Source organism: Euprymna scolopes, chromosome 29 (assembly GCF_053919585.1).
Source record: "Euprymna scolopes isolate OS-2025 chromosome 29, ASM5391958v1, whole genome shotgun sequence".
Taxonomy (NCBI): Eukaryota; Metazoa; Mollusca; class Cephalopoda; order Sepiida; family Sepiolidae; genus Euprymna; species Euprymna scolopes.
Genome location: NC_136510.1, coordinates 104,153,244 through 104,173,204, shown reverse-complemented (window position 1 = coordinate 104,173,204; position 19,961 = coordinate 104,153,244). Strand labels below are relative to the sequence as shown.

Below are 19,961 nucleotides of genomic sequence, written 5' to 3'. Positions count from 1 at the left end.
TAAAATACGCATAAATATTATGCTTTAATTAACGCAGAATTCCTATTTAATGTAAATAGAAATGCCGTATGTATTAACGTACCATTAAATTTTTAAAATAAAAAAAAAACTGAAATAAAAAACATAACGGAAAGAAACTGAGACATGCGCATGCAAATATTATGTTTTTTTCTAAACAATTCTTGTAAGTAAATAAAATACTCCAGCTATGATCGAAACCAAAATCTAAAGGCGGTGAATCAAGCACGATAACCATTAGACCAGCTTGACATGGTGTTTAAAGAGTGTTTTCAAACCAATTGATACTTAACATAAAGAAGCTCTCGTTTCACGACCGCGCATGCGCAGTCGTAAAACTTCAAAATAGGTAAAATACCAATCACCTTCACGTACAATTTTTTTTTTCAATTTTGACACCTTCTAAATTATATTTCCGGATGAAAACTAATTACAAAGTTTTCACATGCCCGAATTCTCTATATACCAAATTTCAAGTTTGTAAATCAAAAATTCGTTGAGTATATGAGTTAATAATTTTTCTCACACACAGATTCTCACTTTTATGGATATAATACATATATATGTCATTTTATTTTTCATTCGATTCTTAGATGAAAGTACAGAATAGTTAACACACTCTATTCACCCTTCTTATTTTACACATGTGTTTCTGAATAATAATATTATTATTTAGAAATGCATTCATAACACGATGGGGGATCTTTGTTAACTATTCTGTTCTTACGCCAGTTTTTATATTAGACTAACTTGGGTGCCCGGCATTGCCCGGGTGTTAGGAGGTGTGTGTTGAGCAAAACAAAAAAAAAATGGTAGTAGGCAGGCTAGCTCGAACCAGTACCGCAAAGAACGAGGAAAAAAAATGACGTCTTTGCTGTTGCGCCTATCACCAAACCCGAGGTGGTGAGTGTTTAAATTTGAGGCTAGTCCATCGAAAAGAGGCGATGAATTTCAAAAATATCGGCGAAAAAGGGCAACCTCTCTCTATAGAAAAGTGCGCAGTTGAGGATGAAGGAATTAATGATTTTAGCTAATTTTTTATATTTGTCCTCCGAAGGGTTGTGCTTCAAAACGATAGCGATCTCATGAAAAGCCGTCGCCTCTGTTGAACGTTATAGACATACATACATACATACATACATACATACATACATACATACATACAAACATTTAAACAGACAGGTGAGATTTATATTATGATACTCTTTTTTTATATTCAATACCTTTTTCTGTGTTTGTAAGTTTGTTTGTCGTTGTGTTTTACAGTATATTAATTAATCGCCGCTAGGTCATTTTCTGCCGAAACTGTGCGTTTTGTAGAAGTATATTAGGTTTTTGTCTATTCTATAAACGATAGTTTCTATCTATTAATTAGTCTGTGACAAACGTTGCATCTCTCTGTCTGTTTTACAAGTATTTTAATGGTAGATGCTTCGACGAACTACAAGCCTTTACTTGTTGGCCAGAGGCTTAGTTGGCCCAAACCTGGTGAGACAACAACAACTATGGAAGGCAGTAATTACTGGGCATACAGTTAAGAGACTCAGCATTTCTAACCCGTCACGGTTAACCACCTGAAAAAGGCCGGAGGATAAGTTGGCCAAAACGTGGTAAGACGACGACGACGACAACAACAACAACCTGAAGAAGATCAGAGGAGGAGTTGACCGAAACGTGGTGTAACAAAAACAATTATAAAGATGAGGATAACAGTCCGCAAAAAAAGATGAATGCACAGAGTAAATATGTTCCAATCAAAGAGAATGTAATTGATGCCAAATCGATCAACTATTATTATTCCTTGTATTTATCAACAAGAAGCAAATGATAACTGATCTTTTTTTTTTTTTTTTTTTTTTTTTTTGCCACGTTAATTTAAAAGCAAAATTACGATCGATGTTTTGTGATCTTACCTGCAATGATGCACACTCTGGTCCGGCGATGATTTCCACGGCATTTGTCATATCGGAAAAAATCGGGCTATTCATTTGATTCATGAGTTCATCAAACAGTTTGTAGCAGACCTGAAATAAACGTAAAGAAAAGTCATTCCTTTAAAGTTTATTTATACCGAGAGTGAGTTCGGAGAAAAGGGTTCAATTGTTTGTTGAGCAATACCAAAGACAAAAAACTGGTACTTGGTATCACCAAATAGACGTGGAGAGTAAAGGAGGATGGGAAGACTGAAGAGAGAAAGCACTAACCAAACCTCCACTGGATGAGCATGAAGAGGACTGTGACCTTGAGGAGGCTTATTGCCACCTAAATTCCAGTGAAGAGCAATGGTCGCTGCCAACGAGAAATCAATGGTAAACGGATGTTGCGATAACGCAAATTTAATTTACAAAAGTTATCGAAAGAGGTGGAGAATACTGGAAATCTGGAAAACATGTTTGTCACTCAAACACCAGGGGACATCACAAGTTGTTCCCAAAGAGAAATATTTTTTGATGGCCTGTGTGAAAACTCCTAGTGAGTGAGTGAATTAATCATTATTATTATGGGCTCACAAGGAGCTTTCACACAGGTTATCAAAGCTCTCATTGAATACAGCCTGTGGCGTTCCCTGAAAGCTGGGTGACAACAAGTCTCTCCAGATTTTCCAGTATTCTCCACCTCTTTCAATAACATTTGCAATTGAATTTGCATTATCGCAACAGCTGCTAACCATTGATTTCTCGTTGGCAGCGGCTATTGGTCTTCACTGGAATTTGAGCGGCAATAAGCTTCCCAAGGTCCTAGTTCTCTTCACACTTATACAGTGGAGGTATTATTATTATTATTATTATTATTATTATTATTATTATTATTATTATTATTATTATTAATTAAAAAAAGTTTAATTAAAAACATTTAAAAGGTGAGGCTATCATGAAATAGTAGTAGCAGCAGCAGCAATTCATAATTTCTGGTCTCCTCCTGAAGAGAAAGTTAAACAGAAGGTTGATTTTTCATGTGAAAAAATTGCAGCTTATCAAAAAGAGGCACTCTAGATTTGGTAAAAAAAAAAAATAAATAAAAAATAAAAAAATTGCCCCAGTCTAGAAAGATTTCTCCCTGAATAACCGAAAGAACATCAGATAAAGCGTAGCATCCAAATAGATCCTACACTTTGCTTCTAACCAAAACGCTTACGTTTTCTCATAAAAAAAAATAATAATATAGCAGTAATAATGATATGTGGCACAGAGTGATACACGGCATTCTCCGGTAGAAGCACCGCAGGTGATTATCATAAAAAAATGATATGGCAATAATAATGATGCGTGGGATAGAGCAAAACTGTATAAACCCTTTGGATCATCATGGCAGATTAAATATCTCCTTTTTCTAACGGCATTTCTCGTCGTTCTAGACACTTTGAAAGGGTCTCCTTTTCATGTTATATATTTATACGAATGTGCTAAACCTGAAAGGCTGTCTACAGTTCATTCATCGTCTAAGCACAACTTGTGCCCAGAAACCTTTTCACCGAAAACCGATAAGTGAATATCACGCATCTTAATGTGATATGTCTGGTGGTGAACTTAAGCGGCGCATGAATTTAGAAAGGTAAGTGCGACAATCGATTGAAACGTCAGAGGTAATGTAGATCAATCGTCTTATATTAATGTTTATAAATTGGGTTTGATTCTCTTCTTCCGGCGGGGTGGGCAGTTCTGAAATAGAACGAAGTGGGAGGAGGATGGAGAGAGAGAAACCACGAAGCTTATATTAACCGCGGCACCATCAAAAGATAAAATGATCGAAGGTAATGGTCAGGGGATGGCTGTTATGTCTAATATAAACATTCCAATTTGTTTATAGGGATCGTGGAGAGTCAAAAGTGGGTTTCAAGTTTATATTGTTAGATATTTGCCGAGCAATACGGACAGCTGTGCTAGTCGATGATAATTATTATGATTATTAGAGCCAAAAAGATTTTGTCAGCTAAAATATGACATGTAAAAACATCAGGTGATTATATTAGTAACGTATACTAATGACCTCATTTAAAAGGGGGGATGCTCTTTTTGAGATACGTGGAAATGGAGTCAGTCGGAGTCAAGAGAGAGACAGACAGACAGAGGCGCTCTTCAGATTGTGATGGCTTCAAGTAGAGGGAGTCAGAAATGGCGATAGTCATAATCAGTGTTGCAACTTTCCAAAAGGGTAAAAAAAAAAAAAAAAAAAAAAAAAAAAAACACTCTGGAATAAAAATTTGCTGAAAATAAAAAAAATTATACAAAAACAACACTAATACAAAGTGTTAGATATTTGCCCGGGAAATGCTGAAAGGTATGATAGTCGATGATTATTATGATTATTCAAGCCAAAAGGTTTTGTCAGCTAAAATATGTTTTAGAATAATCAAAATATTTAGAAAAAATATTCATTTGCATTAATTTAAGAATATAAATTATAAATGTTATCATAACAATGTAGTTGACAATTTATAATAATTTCATGTAAAAAAAATCAGGTGATTATCTTAGTAACGTATACTAATGACGTTGTTTTGTAGGCGATATTCATATTGTACAGAACACCGCTGCACAGGAATAGTTCCCTATTTTGCACAGTAGTTCTCACATTACATGAGCGATATTTCTGACAACGTGTGGAGAATTGCTGTTTTGGTTAGAATATAACCATCTAACATTTATTGTTAGCTATTTGTATGTGTGTGTGTGTTTTTTTACCTTGAAATACGGTGATACTATCGACACCACAAAGTTTTAGAGAGTAAAAAATACGAGGAAAAATACAACAAAAAAAGTAGAAATAAGCTTATCAGTAAGAACAAAAGTACAGGGAGCTGTTCGTTAAGGAACACAAAAGAATGGTTAAATAGGATTATTAATCAAGGTGTGGCAGTGATGGAAACAAAGGACCAGAAAATGCCGTTAAATATGATTAGAGTTATTTTTACTGGTAGTTTTAGGAGTGGTAATGAGTTTTTCGACAGTTTACGACACTTTGGAACAGTTTATGACAGTTTTCGATTTATGAGAACAGTTTTAAGCCAGGCACAGGTGAACGCAAATTGTGGCTCGAAACAGATCAAAATGAGTTGACATCAATTGACGAAGACGACATCGGCAGAAGATGTAGATGTGGACCTTTATGTTTAGAGGCTTGTTTCATGCGATGGCGCCACACACGCACCCAGATACCAACTGACATCCACAGAATATGTTTTCTATGTTTTTGTTTTTTTTCCTTTATTTTTATGTACTTGTGAATCCGTATTCGCCACCTCGGCAACCGTTAATGTGAGAAACAATAAAACGGCCAGAACTAGAAGAAGACTATGATACACAGCGTTGGCGATTATCGAGAATGAAAGCACATGGTTGGACAATAGTATATATGTTTTTAACTCCTTACATAAAGTGGCTTCTCGTCCGTAATTTCCATAGTAACAAAAAATAAAAAGAGAAACATCACTACCGATTGAGCTAACTATTTCGATGTCAATAAGATTTCGACTGTTTTCTGTCAATGAAATCGGTTGAGGTGAAAAACAATACATCATCTAATGTCAAAAACGGATTATTGGTGAAATGCAACATTTGAAACTGTTCAATGGCTTTTTGTTACACAACACTATTACGGAAGTTGTCATTTTTTTCCATTGCTCTATTAAACTATGACAAAACAAAACACTAATGTTTAAAGAGGTTAATGTAGTTTGATTAAAGCATTGTTTAGTGTGCATATGAATAAAATTTAATTCATCGAAGGCAATACAATGCAGAGGTGGAACAGATAGACACAAACTGAAGCAAATTAAAACATATAACGGTGGGATGAGCTATGCAGATTCACCTTTGTTGATACAATGCATATATACATACTAGACTACCCGTGACCCGTTGGGTCAGTATGTTATATTAGCGATGGAATACATGTATGAGCGTGACACTTGTGAAGTAAAGAAAATAGTGGTTTTTGTGGCATAACAGAAACATTTCTAAGAAAATATATTAAAATGAAAAAAAATATAAATGGATTTCTATGGGGCGTTCTGTTTATAATTGTTCATTTTTGAAAAAAGAAAAACTGACAGCCATTGAATTATAAGTGGTTTGCCATACTTATAGGTAAATGTGCACTGAACAGATACCATAATACTTAAAGTTAAATTCAAATTTTGATATATCTTTTAATTCAACCACGAAAAAAAACAACAGTTCGGACGCTGAAAACGTACACAGTAAAACAATACGTTTTATTGTCGCGTTGATTATTTATTTGTAACGAAAATTAAAAAAAAAACATTTTTGGGGTTGGTAGTGTAGAAGAAAATGTATGAATGTTTTTAAGAAAGATGTTTTAAAAAATAAAGAATAATAATAAAAAAAAAGGCGGTGGGTAAATCTCCGTTGTAAAATGCTCTTATGGTTGTCAACGGGTTAAAGTAGATTTATTTGTAAGAAAATTGCGTTAAAATGACTTAGACGTAATATGGAAATGAACGATGTAAAAAAAAGCAGAAAATATTAACAATTGTTTATTTGGATAATTTAAACACGAAAAAAACATTGAGACCCTTAAAACGTACACAGTAAAACAATACGTTTTATTGTCACGTTGATTATTTAGTATAATATATATCGTATTTATGAAAACAGGTTGATGATTATACGTATTATTTGTAATCACGTTTTGCGTTTGCCTCCCATATCTTGAAGTTTTTTATTCAATAAATTTAAGATATTCGCTTTTCTAAGGACGTCCGTTTGTTCGAACGAAACCGATCCAGCGATTTGTGTTTATTTGTTTACGCTGTTATAGGTTTATGTTTATGTACGCATACGCAACCGGAAGTCGTAAACCGGATGTTGGGTTACAACCCCCGTTACAAGGTCATTTGAGTGTAATAATTATATAGATTTATATTTACTATTTACATGTATTGTGTTTTTAAGTGGTCAAATCGAATTTCAAGCATGCATATTATGACTATAGTAATTTTAATTTCCTTTTTAATTTTATTTATTTATTTGTTTTCTCCCTCGAGAATAAGGTGGTCACTGAGACAAGAGCTCAGTGATCTTTGGTAGTGGAATGTGAGTAGAATATTATTCAAAGAGCTGAGACATCAAAAACTTGTTTACATTGGACTTGAAGATGACCATGTTGTAGTTAGCTAGAAACCATGCAGCGGAACTGAGGTCCACGGGTAGCCAGTTTTAGAAAAAAAAGATTTGTTCATGGAATCTGCGTTTAGATTTAGGTACAGATAGAGAGTGGGGGAAGTTGTTGGTAGTTGTTCTAGTTAGACGAGTACTTTTTGTGAAAGTTTGGCGAGGGGGGGCATAGATTAAAGCTCAAATGGGCACTTGGTATAACAATGACGATATAGAAGAGGCAGGCTAGCAACGTTCTGTTCTGTGAAAAAGAGGTTGTAGAAAAGAGAAAATGGCATAACCCACCAGGCTTTGAAGCCGGTTCTGAACTCTGTCAAGGCAGGATAGCATGGCTAGTCTATTTACAAACACTACGTTTAGTTATACTATTATCTTCAAAGGAATATCGAAATGAGTAAAAGAAGAAAAATGGGTTGTGATGATGGTGAAAAAGGTCGGCTATGATTCTACTTTATTGGTTATCGATTATCCGTGATCCTTCATTTTCTTTTCTTTTTCTTTTTTTTTTCAGGTTTTGCTTTGTTCTGCGACGGACAGGATTCAATTGGCACTTATTACTCATGCTGACCAAAACCTTCTCTGGATTCTGACGAAGGGTAACAGAAACTATGTAAGGGAAAGGAGAGGTAGGAGTCTGTTGTTAATAAATCGAGGTGGGGTAGAATAACGAATAACGAGGAGGGGTAAAGAATAACAGGAAAGGATGAAAGTGATGCGGGAAAGGGGTAGAGGTAAGGTGGTTGGAGAAGGAGAGTAAGTACTGGGGAAATAAATAGTGAAGGGGAAAAGTTATGTCAGGAGTTTTGGTAAGTGTGGGGAGCGTCGGAGATGGTGTATGGGTACATTTTGGTGTGTATTTACTGTCCATCTATAAAAATGATTTAGTCTGCACCCCCTTTCAACTAACGCCACACCTAAATCAGAAGAGATACATAGTCTAGAACCTGAGGTAAGGTTTCGGTGGCAGGAGTTTGTGCCTTTAAGAAGGGTAGATGAGGAGTATAAGAAAAAAAGAAACACAGATAGAAGAGAGAGAGCATATAAACTTTTCTTGTTAGTGTGGATAGGGGAGTCCAAGCGTAGAGGCAGATAATATCGTGAGAGGGGAGGAATGTCCGACCATCGGGCGGAGAAAACACAGGAGGGGGTTTCAAGTATGGTACGAAATAGTAATTGTGTCGATTGATGAGCGGCGAAATGGGAGCTCGCATGCGCATTGAACAAGAGTAAAAGCGATCGCCGCATGAGTGACTATGGCGGTCACCAAAGATTTGTAAAAGAAGCGAAAGTTGGGTTGCTAACAGCAAGACTAAAATGAAACTAGCGAACAGAGTTCGAATACTAATATACATCATTCAATATAATTTTTTTTTGGGGGGGGGGGTAGCAGAGAAGTCAACAAGCGAAAAAAAAGGGTCGCAAAATCAAATATGCAATAAATAAATGTTATCTACAATATAAATCTCATCTGTCTGTTTAAATGAATGTATGTATGTATGTTTGTATGTCTCGCAAAAAACTTTCGACAGAAGCGACGGATCCTGACAAGATTGGTATCATTTTGAAGCTCGAAGTCTCGGGCGACAAGCATTAATCCTGTTGAATAGCAGGGGTATATATTGAAAAGATGACGGGAAGTTCATATTGGGGCACATATATAACGGGACTCATGTAATGCAGACATAAGGATAATGATGATGAGGGAGAGAAGACATTTATATAACAGTTCTTTTAACATATATTAGAGGAGAGGTTGATATGATGCACAAGTTCTTAGCACAGAGGAGGGAGAGATATATAATCTTCCAAGCGTTACACAATGTGCATTATAAGATGATAAACAAAATTACCTTTCGTTCGTGATGAAGGATGACACAAGACAACAGTTACAACATAATGATGACTTCTTTCTTCATCTGAACGGCCGGTTGATGACATTAGGAATTCAAATTTGGATCTACATAGTCTAAATGTTCTCCCTTCGCTTCCAAGGGATCAAATGACCAACTGACTGACTCTCAACTCTCTACTCAATTCCCTTGACTAACTAACTCTTAGATCCTATAGTGAGAATCTCCCTTTGTCTATGATGTCAGAAGTGTGTTTTTCAAACGTGACTAATTTCACGTGGCTTTACATATGTTTGTCCAAACACATTCCCGGTGAACAAAAGAATCCTTAATATATAACTCTAACCTATTTTAAACAATATAATTTAATTTGCATTGTTCATTCTTTAACTGACATATTTAATATTCAGATTTCTAAAAGAATTAACAATAGACTTAATTTCTAACATTCCATTTCTTAACTTTTCCTCCAGGGTTCGATTCTAGGCTTATCCTAATCTCATTTTTACTTATCTAATATTCTTCTTATTTACATGGAAAAGGGGACAGCCCTTTTTCGATGTAACAATTCCTTCACCCTAACTGGGCAGTTTTCTACAAGGAGGGTCGGTTTTTTTTACGTCGGCATTTTTGCAAGTCATTGTTTCGGTTGGAATGACTTTACTAATTTCAACATTCCGAACTTCCGGTCACGTCATAGAGTAGGGATAAGATGTTAGGTTTTCTTTCACTTTCTTTTCCGCCTTCATGTCACGGATTCGAGCGTGCCTGCCTACTACCACTTTTTTTTTTTTTTTTTCCTCAACACACTCCTTCAAACACCCGTGTAACGCTGGGCACCTAAGATTCTAAGAAATTAACTTCAAAACTAACCTATCTTTGTCCAGGTCTTTATTTGCTCCCATTTCTCTCTCCTTACACATAATCGAAATAAACCAGAACTGCCAGGGCAAACAAATTATAGAGGATGCATAGGTTGAAACGAAAGACGAAATCATCACTCATATCAACCTAGCTAGAGCAGCCTTCGTCCGTCTTCAAAAACAACTGTGGTCTCGCCAGGGGATAAGACGTTCCATGAAGCTGAGGATCTATGAGGCTATGTTCAGAACAATTCTTCTGTATTGATGTGAGACCTGGCCACTGCGTAAAGAGTCTCTTCATAAACTTGAAATCTTCGATCACTACTACCTCTGCCTCTCTGACCAGATCCCTAACTCGACCATATGCGCTTGATGTAATATCCTTGGCCCGGAAGAAACTTTGCTGAAAAGGAGACTCTGGTTACATGCTGCACCTGCCAGGGGATGAGTTCGTCCATCAGTTGGTGGCACCCACTGCCCCTACTGGTTGGAAGAAGGAGATAATGTCCGGTCTTTGAGTTTTTGGTGTCCATCGCTGGAATCGTGCATGGCTGGATCATACTGTCGACTCTGCTGTTGACTGACAGGACTGAATAGGTTTGACGCGAGATTCAGTTAGCACTATTGGAGCCGGCTCAACACATCCCGGGTGAATGCTGCTACAGGCACTGGTACATAGGTTCCATTTCTTATTTACCTTTAAAAGTTAAGATATATTCTTTTTTTTTTGTGACTCTTATTCATCCCAAACAAGACATATAGCCATTTGGACATAACGGGCTACTATTTGAGCCCATGTCTATAGGAACACTGAGTAGGGAGTTGAGCAACAAGATATCTATTTGCATTACATATAAATTTCTGTATTTTAGTACAGTCAAGGAAGCAAGAGACTGGGAAGGAATTCTAACATTTAGCAGCTTAAGAGAAGAAACTATTAGACTAAAAGGCTTACCAGCATCTTGAGACCTCAACAGGGAAGATGTGAAATTTTGCTGCCTGTCATGTTGAGGATATTTACATTGAGGAAGCGCAAGATACTGTCAAGTGTGAGTAATTTTTAAGCACAATAGAGGGAGCCCACCTTCTTTGCGGCAGACTTGGCAATGTCCTCAATTTATGTTTCCTGTGAATGTTAAGTCAAGAAGTTTCAATGATGAGGAAGCACAAGTGCTATGCATTCGTCAGAGCACATTCTATTAATATATTTGTTAATCAGGCCCAGAGATGCAACACTTTGCTGATGGGACAGAGATTGAAGCTTGGCTGATAGTGTGGGACCTATTAGGTTGAAGACTCGTTTTTGAACTTTGTCTAAGAGGGAGAGACTAGCAGTAGATGCAACAGCCCAGATGTAGCCACAGTACTTCATATATGGTGAAAATGGCAACTTTGTAGAGGTCCAAGATACTGTCAAGTGTGAGTAATTTTCGAGCACAATAGAGGGAGCCCACCTTCTTTGCGGCAGACTTGGCAAAGTCCTCAATTTATGTTTCCTGTGAATGTTAAGTCAAGAAGTTCCAATTTGTTCCAGTTTATGTTTCCTGTGAATGTTAAGCCAAGAAGTTTCAATGATGAGCTCTCCGGCATAGTGCTATTTGTCACAACAATCGTTGGTTGTGAAGTTTTTTTGTTTGTTTTTTAAGTTGTTAAAGGAAAAAAGCTAAGTCTTAGTAGCATTAGATAGTCTTAAATCTATTCTTATCACTTACTGTTTTGTTTTCCTTGGCTTTCCTTTAATTATCAAAACTATTCTAATCCCTCTTCATGTTATTATTTAATACCTTCAGATAATATTACACTTGTACAATGGATGTGAAAATAGACTATGGAATTGGCCGAGTTGAGTTCAAATCCAATACGGATCTCATTAAACAATAGTTAGATGTGGTGCCTAAAAGTAAGGTTTAAATAACAAATTCTCACAACAGACTGAAATTTAAAGTTGAATTTTACATTAGAAGTACATTTAGAGCTACATGTACAGAAAATTATTTATAGAACATTCATTCTTCCAAAGTGACCATACCAACAAAGTCTCCTGTTCTTCATATCTATGCCTACAGTCCAGATTTAAATATTCCTCTTGAGTTATCATATCAAGTCACATCATTTCTCTTCGTGCAACGCATTTATTCAACGCTCACCGACAAGCTTTCTCTTCTGTATGTCATCACAGAGAGTCACCCTCTAATAATGGTTATCTGCCCATATAATAATTTTTATCTTTAACAATCTTCGTAGAGAGTCACCCTCTCATAAATTCCATCTGCTATAATAAGAGAGACTGACTATATAATAATTTTCACCTTTTAAAAGCTTCACAGAGAGTTGTGCTACAATAAGAGAGACTGACCATATAATCATTTTAATCTGTAAAAATCTTCAGAGACACTATAATAATGCTAATCTAGTAAATTTTCAATCACTGACTATATAATAATTTTAATCAGTTAACATTTTCAGAAAAACTTATTTTATAATAATGTTTGTTAAAGTGACCATATAATAATTTGAATGTATTAAAAATCTTGAGTGAGTGACTCTATTATAAATGATTTAGTAAAATCTTCAGAGGGATTGACCATACAATAATTTAAATTTTAACATTTTCAGAGCGACTGGCATTTTCATAATTTTAATATTACAATCTTCAGAGCGACTGACTATATAATAATTAAAATCTCTTAAAAAAAATCTTTAGAATGACTAACACTATAATAGCTCCACTAATCAATGGCCATGAGAAATTAGTAAGCTACTCTAGGCTTTGTTTGATGTAGTACACATGCGTTAACATATAGTGACTAAGGACCCACACATTGTAGACCCAGTCGCAAAGGAGACAAAGATAGGAAAGAGGAAAGAACTTTAACTCCTGTTTCAACTTTTAATAAATTTTTCATTCTCCCGCCACACGTGACTTCTTGTCACGGATGTTGACGTCACTCACGTCTCTAACGTGATCGTCTTCTCTAACATGCTCTCTCTCTCTCTCTCTCTCTCTCTCTCTTTCCTTCTTATAGTGTTTTTTTATTCTTTACCATGACGTCATTTTGCACACGGCTTGGTATTTGCATATAGTCCACGCTCTGTTACATTTGTGCTAATTTTAGAATGTGTTTGTGCCTGAGTACACATCTGAGCAATAACGGCTAATAATCATTGTCAATAATGACGAATGACATCTAATGGAAACAGCAATCGTGGGGGTTGGGGTGATGGCACCAACAAGAGTGTATAATAGCCTGAATGGACGATACACAGATCTTATCTAGTTAACGACATGAAGTAGAAGTGATAGCTTTCAAAGGCTGTTATATATTCCAAAAATTATGAGTATTAGCGGCTGGCACAAGGCCATGCATCTGGGGAAGACCGAAACATGGAAATAAATGAAATTCTATTTGCAGATAATTATTCTTTGTTTAATGCCCGCCATGAATAGAAATTTTTTTTACTACACATCTCAAACTCTACTTAGCATGGTATATAAGAAGTTCAACATTTGGGGGTGGAGCATGGTGTAAGATGAAATTTACATATATTAATACGATAGGGTGTGTGTTATTTTGTGTGCACCCTTACATCATATATATATATATATATATATATATATATATATATTTCGAGTGACTGCCATTAAATTGTTATGGTATTCCATTTCTTGTAATAAATAATTTTACCAAGAATTCTTCATAAGTTTTGGTTTCAATTATAGCTGAAAGAACTCACCATATATATATATATATATATTAGTAATTTATAAAATATATATGGCGATTACGCTACACTGAATATTCGGCGTTTCATCCACTCTAAGACTCCTCAGGCTTCCTAGAGTGGATAAAACGCCAAATATTCAGTGTAGCTTAATCGCCATATATATTTTATAAATTACTAACTAGCTCTACCTACGTATTGAGCACTTTTGAAGTAAATACTTAAAGTTTACGCATAAATCTATACTTTCGTATATTAATTTTATGTGAGTAAATTAAGTAGTTATATATATATATATACTTCAGAATAAAATTATTTAACAATCAACTGGTATGGAAACCTGTGATTATAAGTTTTACAAGATATTACTATTATAGTCTTGTTGATAAAATTTTGATGATGTGGTATAATCTTGTTGATAAAAGTTTGATGTGGTATAGTCTTGCTGATAAAACATTGTTTGATTATTGTTCATGAAATTACATAATTAATGGTTGAATTTTTTTGTTATGTTGACCTGAGATTTTTTATGATGTAAAAGTGCTTGTTTTGGGTTAAAATGCATATATATATATATATATATGTATATATATATATATATATATATATATATATATATATACTTCATTTACTCACATAAAATTAATATACGAAAGTATAAATTTATGTGTAAACTTCAAAAGTGCTCAATACATAGGTAGAGCTAGTTAGTAAGTTATAAAATATATATGGCGATTAAGCTACACTGAATATTCCGCATTTCATCCACTCTAGGATTCTTCAGGCTTATGCACATAAGCCTGAAGAGTCCTAGAGTGGATGAAAGAGAGAGAGAGAGAGAGAGAGAGAGAGAGAGAGAGAGAGAGAGAGAGAAAGAGAGAGAGAGAGAGAGAAAGAGAGAGAGAGAGAGAGAGATCAAATGTGTTTAAAGGGAAAATGGTTGAGAAGCCCTGGTCTAGTTAATTTGTAACATTGTTCCAGCATCCTTGCTTGTTGGCATTTGAGCAAGGGTGTACACTAAATTTCATTATTATGCTATTAATGAAAACGATGCAGTGGTTTTGCCAGAACTTGAACCCAGCATGCCAACCCCACGGTCTGTGTATGTAACCACTACACCACGCCGTTTAGACCCTAAGCAGATACTACACTTTAAATAGTTTTGTCCTATTCTGAAAACGAAAGTCACAAAACGAAAAATGTGCGAGAATTATACAAATGAGCGAATAGAAATGCTTCGTCAGCTTTCTAAAAAAAAAAAAATGGTAAAATATAAAAGATGGAATTTCTGCAAGTTAATATCAGGTGATTATACTAAAAAGAAAAATGTTCGCTGTCACGATTATGAAGCGAAAAACGAAAGCAAAATATTGAATCTGTTCATTACAAATCTAAAATCTGTCAACAGAAACGATAATAAATAGGATTTTAATTAGCAGCAAAACAATTTTTTTATATATTTCACAAAAAAAAAAGAAAAACAAAATCATTAAATATGAATTTTTACTTGATCTAACATATGAAATTAACTTGCTCGTATTTTTAAAGTTAGACCTAAATAATGCACCTGCCAATACGATATCTTTGATATTTAACAGCATGTTCTTCACCCGTGGTTTTCATCACTCCAGCAATTCTCAATAAAGAACGTAGCGAGTTTGAAATATTATCATACCAAAATGGCACTAACTCTAAGCTGGTTAAACTGGCTTACTCCAAAGGAGAAAGTTTCATGGGTGCATGTAATTCACAAGCAGTTCCTAGTCGCATGTTTCATTATCGGGGGAAAAGGTGACGTTAGATTTTGCAGCTCTTGTAGGGATGTGTCGACGTCCTCCTACAGTAGCTAATATGATAAAAGGGTCACCCATCTGGTATTGACCAGGCTCAACGTTACTTAACTTCGGTGATATGATAACCTATGTGTCTGCTTATGCTGTATATAAAAGTTTGAAATACTGAATTATAATAATTATTAAGGATTCAACAGCATTAAATTATAAATACGGAATCAATTTACATTAAAATATTATATTTACGTGTATTTTATGTCTAGGCCATGTCGACCAGCCGCTACTATATATCGGATACAATATAATAATTAATAAACTGACCATAAATACAAAATCTGCCTTGATAGAGTTAAAAATAGACTTCGTAGCCTCGTACGAGATGTCCTTTTCTCTTATCTCCAACCTCTATCTCACAGAAGAGATGTTGCGAGTTTGTCTCTGCTTTATCGTTATTTTCATGGCAATGGTCCCCCCCCTCGCCAAACTTTTACAAAAAACAGTCGTCTAGCTGAAAACACTATCAATAATTCCCCCCACCCTTTATCTGTACCTAAACCTAAACGTAGATTCCATGAAAAAAGCTTCTTTCTTAGAACTGCACGCCTGTGGAATTGTCTTCCGTTCTCCTGCTTTCCAGCTGACTACAATCTGATTGTCTTCAAGTCCAACGAAAACAAATTCTTCATGAGCCGTTCTACTTAAGTTAACAAATTTACCGAATTTCTATTACTAACGATTTCTATATTGACCAATTGACTACTGTACACTCAACCCTTATCCTCGAGTGGTCTCTGGGCCTAGATAAGTGGTGGTGCTTATGTAAAAAAAAATCTTAAAATATCATGTTTAACTGTATTTTATCACAAGGCAAAGGCGGGTGGCCTGCTAGTATATATATATATATATATATATATATATATATATATATATATATATATATATATATATATATATATATATATATAAGTGTGTGTGTATATATATATATGCATATATATATATATATATATTTATATATGTGTGTGTGTATATATATATATATATATATATATATATATATATATATATATATATATATATATATATATGTATATTACAGAGCTTGTTTTTTTTTTCATTAAAAAAGTAATAAACTCATGCTACTCACCCTATTATCTAGAATATGTATTCTATAATTCATTATAATAAGTTTAATAGTTTTAAAGGATTTTATCAAACACGAACATATTATTGAAGCTCATGCATGTGCATTGATACTTTACAAAATGAATTTCTACTATTTTATAAAGAAACTTTTTTTTTGTGTGTGTGTGTGTGTGTGTGTGTGTGTGTGAGAGAGAGAGTTCTCTATATACTCCCCAACGTTTGGGCCAATTTTTATGAAATTTCACACGAAGGTACATTATGTGCTTGGCAGTGTTCTTGGATAGGTTTCTATCGGAAGGTCTTTGATAAGTCAAATAATCGAAATAATCTAATAAAAAAAGGTACAGACGATTCACAGTTAACACCGTATACAGCCTAGCATTACAAATGCATTTAAGAAGCGTTATTACCACACAAGCAGAAAGGTCCTATATATAAACTCAACAGTAGGTTTTTTGATATAACAGGGCCGCATTCAAAATGAATGTTTCTGTTTAGCGCACAACTGAAGTATGATACTTGACTTTTGCATTTTAAACTTTTATTTAAGCCAATATATATAAAAAATAATTTTATAAAATCAACAGTAGGTTCTCTACAGTGTATCATTGACTATGTCATAGCGGAGAGGCTTGTGAAGGTTCCTCATAGTGCACTCTGATGAGTCCCCAATCAGAGCAGACAAATCATTTGATTGAAAAATTAGTGATTTCACCATTTCCAATGGCAATAACAATATGGAAGGGTGAAATATTTGTTGATCATCATTCAATCCCGGGCAACGTCGAGTCTCCATGCTAGTCATTTAATGAAAATCAAAATTTGATGTCAAGCAATTCTTTTCTCTATTATTTTTTTATTATTTATTTATTTTTTTTTTTTTTTTGTATCTTACTTATTTCAAAAGTTAGTACTGGTGTGGTGAACATAACATTGTGTTCTTCGGTGGTTAGGGTTAGGGTTAGGGTTAGGGTTTTAGAAACAAATTCTTTTTCTTTTTTTTCTTTTTTTCTTATTCATTATGATATTTTTTTTTAAGGTAATTTTCAGGAGTCTTTCCCTTCGTCTATCTCCCATGAAATGTTTGTGTAAACCATATTTTCCTCATAAATCTCTCCTTTCTTTTCATTTATTTCAGGGTTTCCCCAAAGTGAGCTCTACAGAGCCCCAGAGCTGAGGGTCTCTGGAAGCCCTTTATTAAAGAAGACTAAATGCTTTATATATAGAAAAATTAAATGGCTGCAGAATTTCATTATTGTTGTTTTTTTTTTTTTTTACTGGAAAAAGATAAGATACATAACTACAGGTGTAAAAAGTTTCAGGACTTGTATCTCCAACCTCCCAAAGAAACAAATTTGTCAATACTTCTGTGGTTTCTCCCATTGGCTTAAGACTTAAGTCAAGGAACTAAAAAATCATTAATTAATGTTAAAATTGAAATTAATGTTTTTTCATATTTATTCTAAAAATTATCTTGCTAGTGCTCCGTGAAAAACTTTTGCTCACTTCCGGGGTTCCATAGTGTCCTAAAGTTTGGGAAACGACTTATTGCACCCCTGACGTAACATGTATGTTAGATGGCAGCAAACTCCCCCTCGCATCATCTCCTCCATCGCCATCTCTCTTTTCGATCCGAGGTGGGTGACAACTTTCTCACACCGATAAACTTTGCATCAACAATAAGAACCCATCGACTTTATCGAATCGGTTCCGAGCGAGGAATGCTCATCACAAAGATTTTGGTAAATATTTCAGATCTCATTAAGTGACATAAAAAGATGTCACGAACGACGACAAGGTGTCCTTTATTTATCGCCGCCCACCTAACCCCTCCTCCGCACCGGACAGCCGAAACTTCCAGTAAAACCTTCGTCTTTGCCACTCTAAATGTCTATCAGGAGGAAAGATCCCTGCCTCCTTGTCGATTCTCACACGTGAATGGGTGCATTTATAATGTTAATAATGTCTTGGAAAGTTTCAAAATGTTGGAAACTCAGCTGGTTATTACGTCTTAGTTAAAAGTTCGCTGGATTTTATTGAGAATTAGTTGTGATGAGGATATATATATATAGAGAGAGAGAACTGAAGAGAGAGAGAGAGATGAAGAGGGAGAGACAGCGAGATGAAGAGGGAGAAAGAGCTAGCAAGAGAGACTGTTGGGGAAAGAGAGAAAAAGTTGGAGTAAAAGAGAGACAGTTAAAGAAGGGGCGAGAGAGAGAGTGAGGGGGTTAGAGAAAATGAGAGAGTGAGTTGGAGTAAAAGAAAGAGAGTTCAAAAGAGAGAGAGATGAAGTGAAAGAGAAACGGTTAAAGAAAGAGAGAGAGTGTGCTAGAGAGAGATATAGTTGGGGAAATGAGAGAGAGTTGGGAAGTGAGACAGAGAGCTAGAGAGAGAGAGAGAGAGAGAGAGAGATAAAGAGAAAGAGATGAAAAGAGAGAGGGAGCTGGTGATAGAATATAGCTGAAGAAGGGATTGAAGAAAGAAAAGTAAAAGACAGAGCTGGACTAAAAGAGAGAGAAAAAGAGTTAGAGAGAGAGAGAGAGAGAGAGAGAGAGAGAGAGAGTTGTGGAGCGATGTAGAGAGTTGGGAAGCGAGATAGAGAGCTGAAGAGAGAGAGAACGAGAGAGATAGTTGGAAAGTGAGAAAGGGAGCTGGAGAGAAATAAAAGAGAGATAGACAGAATAAGCTAAAAAGAAAGAAAGAACTGCAAAGAGAGAAAGAGGGTAAAGGTTGAAGAAAGAAAAGAAATAAAGAGCTGGAGATAGGGGTAGTTTTAGGGGGCGGAGTTTAAAGGAATCAAATATTTAAATACACCCTCCCTCCTTCACCCAGCTGTCATTTGGAAGACCCACTTAGTATCCATAAGGGAAGCACCTGCAATGACAAAGTTAAGAACTGACGGAGTTAAGATCATACAATCGTGTGTGGTCAGTCATTTTCGGCCAGAGAGTGAGGATTGGCGCGGAGGGGGTGGAAGGGTGGCCGGCCGTGTGTCGTCATCAAGCTTAGAGGGGGAAATATAGTGCTCTATCATAAGGCATCCAGAGGGTCTTAGCTATCCAGCATATCTGACCCCTTCTGGTCAGTGGACACAGATTTAAAAATTAATGGGACTATAGCTGATACTTTGAAGTTGTCTGTCTTGCTCCGTGCACCACCCCCCATCCGTCGCCTAAGATAGAATACTCCAACCAACCCTTTAGCTATGCATCTATGCGGATCTCCCCCATCACAGCTTCTGTCACCCTAATCAAGCAGAAGTTACTAACTTGGCTTAATTCTTCATTTCAAATGGTTCGCTGCTACCCCCAACGGAATGGATGAGCTGAAAATTATTTTGAATATAAAGTTTGATGTAGAACGCACTAGGCGGAATAGCATTGTCCTGGGGATGTTTGGTTGGGGGGATATGGGTAGTGCTATGAGATATGA

The 19,961-nt window shown here is 35.5% G+C and overlaps 1 protein-coding gene across 1 annotated transcript in view; it reads right to left on the bottom strand.

The window, feature by feature from the left end:
• LOC145252368 (protein fuzzy homolog) overlaps window positions 1-19,961 on the bottom strand; it is a 1,014,795-nt gene that overhangs the window by 588,689 nt on the left and 406,145 nt on the right. The window contains exon 3 of the mRNA XM_080111766.1: window positions 1,932-2,042. Within this exon, the coding sequence (XP_079967892.1) occupies window positions 1,932-2,042 (111 nt within the window). The remainder of the gene's footprint in view (window positions 1-1,931; window positions 2,043-19,961) is intronic.